Here is a 6470-nt window from a genome sequence, read left to right on the forward strand (position 1 = left end):
GGGTATCCCTAATTGTTTATGCTCAAAGTCTTCAAAGGCGGTAAAAGCTGTAGGTTTGCTGTCAGAATTTAAAAGCAATTTAAAAGCTTTTTTTTTTTTTTTTTTTTTTTTTTAATTCAATCATAGTTTATTAAACCTAGGCTATAACTTTTTTTTCTTGAACGCAAAAATATACATTTTAGGGAACACGGAAAAAAAAAGTCTTGATCTGATCTCCACATCATCACATACCCTTCACCATATCTAGAGATTGGCATGGGGTACTTTCCATAAGATCATCTCTCAATGCAAATCAAACGGGGCTAACTGAAATAAAACCATGCCAATCTCTATGGTGAATGTGATGATGTGGGACTATTTTAATTCCAAAGGCCAATGGAATAATGGATGCATATCCTGTCAATTTCCAAAAGATGATTTTTTATTAATCTTTTTAGTCAACTTTAGCATGGGTGTGTTCACTTATGCTAAGCACTGTATAGAAGCATACTCTGAGAGGAGCCATAGCCTGTCACTGACAGTGTTCGAAAATGCCGAAGTGTTGCAACTTGACTGAAAAGGCCATCCAAAGCCAGAGCCGTCACAATGAACCAAGCTGCAAATCAAAACCATCTGGGCCTGTTGTGTCAACAGCTGTGGGTCTGAAGCAGTGGCACACACTTAGAACACTTGCCATTTCCCAGCCTGCAGACCGGCAACAGTCTGCATAATATGCATCACTTCAGTGCATTTTTCTTCTCGTGCCATTATTTGAACATGCACACACTTGATGTTTTATGCTTGAAAAACTGAGAAAATTACCAAACAATATAATTTATATAATGAAGATATTTCGATGCATTTAAATTAAATCCCATTTGGAACCTTTAATTCTAACTAAGAGTGTTACATCATCATATTCTCCAGATTTCATCTCCAAGTAACTCCATAGACCCCCAGGAATTAGGGTTGTGATGCATTTGTCCTTATTTTTTACCCTGAAGGAAGCTATTTAAAATATGCTGTTAAGACTCTTTTATTTGCAGTATAATTTTTTCAGGGTGGTCATGACAACCCAACCGCTGAAGCATAAAGTCTGAGGGTTGTTAGGTGCATGAGCTAATGTATAGTATGCACCGTGGATATGTGTTTCTGCTTTATTTCTTGCCCCTGGGAAGAAGAAAAAAACCAGCCAAATGACAAAAGCCAATCGATTTCAGCTCTCAGACTGTTTTAACATTTTAAGTACACTTGCACTTTTTGTGTAATCATATCGTGTCAGTCTTTGGAGAGTGAAAGCAATTCCACTAGTGAGATTTAGATCCATTTTTAAGCTTAAACAGGAACACGTCGTTGGACATTTTGCTATCAATATTCATAAGGGTGACCCCCCCCTCCCCTCCCCCCATACCAAAGTCAGTCATTTACTGTCAGGTCACCTAGCAACAGGGTATTCTAGGCGAATGGGGTTAATATCAAATCTTTCTTTTATGACGTCAGCTGTAAAAGTGTAACATGAAATGGTAAAAAGTCATTCATGTTTGTTGAAGTGCATTTTGTGCACATGGTTTTAGAAATCAGGACACCAAAGAAATATCAAATGCACCGTAATAATGGGACGTGTTATAGTCTTCCATCTGGAGGGACAGGAGTGGCTGTGGGCTAAATATTAATGATTACTTCATATCTCATTTTTTATATTTCTCTGGCCCTTCTGGGAAAAGGGAAGGGGGGAGTGGAGATGCATGTACAAAATATTTTGGAGCTATAGCTTTTGTCCACCTAAATTAACAAATGTATTTAGAATATGATAGTCTGTCCTTTTGTCAAAATGTCTGTTTCATAATTCCCTTGATGCTTGTTTATCAGTTGTTTTCCTGAATAATAAGATATCCTGGATGAAGAATAAGATGGACAATTAATCCAGGAATTTATTTAGTGTAATTTTTTGAATTTTGGCTGTCAAGTCTGAATACAACACATTTCAAATCCATTTGTCAGCAATAGAAAAAAGACACAGGCTGGCATCAGTGTGTGTGGTCACCTGTCTGGTCTCATGTCTTATCTGCTACATCAAAGCGGTCTCCTTCAGGTAGTCTTCTGCTCGACTCGGCTCTTGGCTGCTGATTGTTTTGGAGTGAAATATTCAATTTGCAGCTCTGTGACAGACAAATAATTTTTTTTCCTTTCAGTTGCTCTGTAAGAAAAAAATATTGAAGCTTAGGCCAAAATTGCATACGAACCTCAACAAATAATATAATATAATATAATATAATATAATATAATATAATATAATATAATATAATCACTGCTATCAAAATTAGCGCGTTAACGTATGCGATTAATTTGTTCAGTTTAAGGTATTAAAAATGTTTCATGCAATTAATGCAGCATCTGTTTTTTTCTGTCATCCTTTGGCTATAGTTACATTATATGATCACACTCTTATTAATGCAAATGCTTTTAAACCAGCTTAACAAGACAAAAGAGAACGGGTCAGAATCCAGTTCTCTTTCACACTTGAACAAACAATAACACAATTGCCAAAATGGCAGTTTTGTCGAGTATTAAGAGCAGTCTTAAATTAGTTCAACAAAGTCTTAAATTAGCATAAAGAGTTGTGATGTGTGTGACAGCGCGTCAGATCCGCATCATGTGTGGCAGAGGCAGATCTTAAAGTGACAGCAGCGTAATAAACCAGTTGCCATGATGTTTTTCATTAATGTTAAGCAAAGAACAAAAGTAACAGAGAAAATTGTAGCTTTAATAAGGAATAATCTATATTTCATTTATAATCTATGCAGTTAAGACTGTAACTTGTTTGATAAATGTATTACATTTCTGTAGCCTATATTTCATACCTGAAAGATGGGCACCAGTAAATATGACATTTATTATAAACTTCTTATTGTAAACCTTTTTTAAAAACTAATAAATGTTAAAATTGATAGCTTTCAATTATACTAATGTTGAATGTCTGTCATTAATTTCAAAAAGAAATCTCATAAGACATTAGTAGCAGCAAGGCTATCTGTGATGGCCTTCATTCGTAAAAAGATGCCATTACAACAATATATTTAAAATATACTGTTTTTAAGTTGTTTCTACATGAATTTGGATAGTAACTGTGAAATTGTTATATAATGGCGATTAATTACAGAAAAAAATGTGATTAGTTAGTTGGGTTAGGGTTGGGTTACTCACTTTGAAGAATGACAAATAGGCCTATATATATATATATATATAGAATTTATTTAAAATACCATATATTACTCACAACTAGCTTGTTTGTTTTCTAGCTTGTTTGTATTCTTCTAATTTTGAATTGACAGGCTGTCAAAAGAGAAAGATGTTTTTTGTTTCCAGATGGTGCAGTTACAGCATTTAACAGCAGGGGCAAACACGACCATGCTAACCTTTGTATGAAATGTGAAGTTCAAGCCGTCTTGACTGAAACCAAAAAAAAAAAGAAAAAAAGGAGCAGAAATCAAATATAACAAAGAAAAATCACGGAAGAAATTAAAAGAGACAAACTAAGAGTGATATGAGAGAACAAGCTAGCATGAAGAGAAAACAAAGGCAAAGACAAACAAATATGATGTTCAATTGTTAAAATTAAATGAACAATTATTCTAGTCCATGTGGCTATAGAGAGTGAAGAATAAAATCTGATTGAATAGAAGTCAAGTAGGAGAATAAGAGAAAAGAAATGGAACTATTTCTTGAGCATGCCTGAAGAAAAGATGAAATAAAAGGGGAGGGTTGACATGTCAGACACCCACAGATTCACACAGTAGTAACAATCAACCTCACAAATGTTGCTGACAGCCTCAGTGTGCCACTGAATTAGCTATCATTAGTGAATCAAAAGAGCCGTTTAGTGGAGTAAATTTGCTTTGTTTTATGCACAGTTCTGGATATGTAGCCTTTATTAAATGATACACATACGTACGTCACATTGAGATGGCCTGCAAAGGCTGAAAATCCTTTCTCAAAAAAAATATATATAGGAAAAAAAAAATATAGGCCTATGCAAGACAAATGGAGGAAGGAAAAAGAACAGTTTCTTCCTCTCAGTGACGTTATTATAAACTAACCAACATGCCTGAATTAGACATGCATGCACTTTGACATGTTGGATTCTTCATTGTGTATTATACATATTATTTAATTTAACAACATGTTCTTCCCTATACTCATCCTGTTTGTATTTTAAAAAAAGCTAGTGGCATTGTACTGTATATGGTGTATTACTCTGATCCAGGCCGTATCCAGACCTGATGAAGAACCTGCGCCTGGATACGACGACAACGCAGACCTGAAGTGTCAAGGCCTCCTTCCCTGTACCTCTGTAGGCTACAGATAAAACGTTGTAAAAATATTTCCAGTTCACATGGCTACGCGGAAGCAATAAATAATTCTGTATAATAAATTTTTAAGGCCAGACAAGTAATTTGTTGCGGGGTCAATTAAAGAAAGACTACATAGATATTTAAACGCGCATATCTATAGACTAAAAGCATAATGTACAATACATGTAATGACATGACAATACTTCAGTGTCCTGCTAGAGGGCGCATGCTTCAGTTTCAGAAATTCCCTACAGTCCAAGCAAATTACGATACTTTTGGTAACATTAGGTAATGTCATATAACATTCAGGTGCCATGCAAAAACTATATACTGTAATTATATATTTACATAATATAATTTATTATATATTTATTCATGGAACTTTTACCTGCTAAAACGGTTAAAGTATTCAGTCTTTTATGTCTCATTATACTGTAGATACTGTATGAAGTTATACTATAGTTATTCTCCTTCTGGCTGCATGCAGAAGTAAGCAGACCTGTAAGGAACAGAGGAGAGAAAGCCCATTGATTAGTATATAATAAAGATATGGATTTATTTTTGTATTCAATATGGAACCCCTTGTTCTCTACCCCCATCTTTTTATATACTTTTCAAATGTCAAAGCTGTTATTACTCTTTGAGGTGGACTACAGCGGACTCATCTGCTCTCTGGATTCTTGTTCATCCTCTTGTGCCGATTGACTCTGATGCCATTCTTTAGGAAGGAAAGAGAGATGTAACTACCATCACTAAGACTTTAGATAATTTTGAGGTACCAATATGAAATTGAGGCTTTAATATGTTGTCAATAAGGCATGAGCCTATTTACTGACTCGACTGAAAACATTCACAAGGTACTAATAGTTTGTAAGAGACTATGGGACAGGAAAATTAAATTTTGTTCATTAGGTTTTACTTACTCAGTATTTGGATTTGCTTGTGTTGTGTCAAAATCTAACCCGTCATTGGACTCTATGAGGTGGACTAGAGTTGTTTCCTCTGGTCGCTGGAGTGGTGAAGTTTCTGACGTCCTGATTGACTCTGTTTTCCTTTCAAAATAGAAAAGAGATGTCATTTTACAACGCCTGCTAAGACTTTGGATAATTTCAAACGCCTTCTTTCAATATTTGCAACTAACAATGTTTTATATGATCACAAGTTCTGCTCAGTCAGTATTTATTTATTTTTTGTATGAAAAAAAAATAAAAAGCATTTTATAACAAGCAATTTACTTTGCTACTCTGTCCACTTTAGAACTGGCGACCGCCGTCTCAGGTCTGGACCTTATTTTAATTGGACGAGCAGTCATAATGTTTTTCTCGATGTCTGTCCATGTGCGAGCGTCCAACAATAACTGCAGTCTCTGAACCCATCTCACTGTCGGGTCAGCACAGATCTCCAAGTGTTTTTTTGTGATGAAACTGAATTTTTAAAGAGAAGATTGTTCACAATTTTAACATAAATGATTCACAATTGCAATTAATTTAAATGAGGACATTGCAAAAGTTACTTACATGATACCGCTCCTCTGACACTCATGACTTGTGATATGATAACTCTCAACCTTTGATTCTGGGATTCTTCTTTTGTAAAAAGAAAAGCAACACGTATGACCTCGCCTGACTGCAGAAATAATATAAATGAAAAATACAATGTAATTAACATGTGTTCAAAATGTTCAATATAAAAGATTATGTGAATGAGATACATTTAATGATCAAGAAAATACCTCATAAATATATATGAAATTGTTAGCAGTTGATTATCTAGACATCCCCAAATAAAAATAAAGAAATGAAGAAAGAGACGCACATTGACGAGCCAGTGGGCAGAAAGTGAAGAGCAGCGTGAAGAAGATGAAGTTACAGCGTGTCCTCATGTTCGGGTCTTTGGTCAGTCGATGGTCAGATTTTGATGTGCAGCTAGTGTATCAGTGTCTGATCGTCTCGTGTATGATCACCTCACTGTACAATGGTGTGTCTAAAACAAGTGACTTGCACAGGGGAAAACCATGTGGTCTGCAGAGGTATAGGCCTACTTCCTGTTAGCCCTTCCTTCATGTGAATGTTCCCTTATAAGGACCCCATTGTTTATCTCACTGTGTGCATTTTCAGGTGAAAAAATGCATGGTGGAAA

At 35.3% G+C, this 6470-nt stretch overlaps 1 protein-coding gene across 1 annotated transcript; it reads right to left on the reverse strand.

Annotated features, from left to right (window-relative positions):
* Positions 1–3861: 3861 nt before the first annotated feature.
* LOC306983657 (C-C motif chemokine 2-like) lies at positions 3862–6213 on the reverse strand (the record flags this gene model as incomplete). Its single annotated transcript, XM_079584212.1, has 7 exons — positions 3862–4328; positions 4720–4830; positions 4969–5049; positions 5255–5383; positions 5567–5755; positions 5849–5957; positions 6147–6213. 5 exons carry the CDS (start codon positions 6211–6213, stop codon positions 5016–5018), a joined length of 528 nt encoding a protein of 175 aa, XP_079440338.1. The 3' UTR covers positions 3862–4328; positions 4720–4830; positions 4969–5015.
* Between the last annotated feature and the right edge of the window lie 257 nt (positions 6214–6470).

This window comes from Phoxinus phoxinus (assembly GCF_949152265.1).
Source record: "Phoxinus phoxinus genome assembly, chromosome: 16".
Classification (NCBI taxonomy): Eukaryota; Metazoa; Chordata; class Actinopteri; order Cypriniformes; family Leuciscidae; genus Phoxinus; species Phoxinus phoxinus.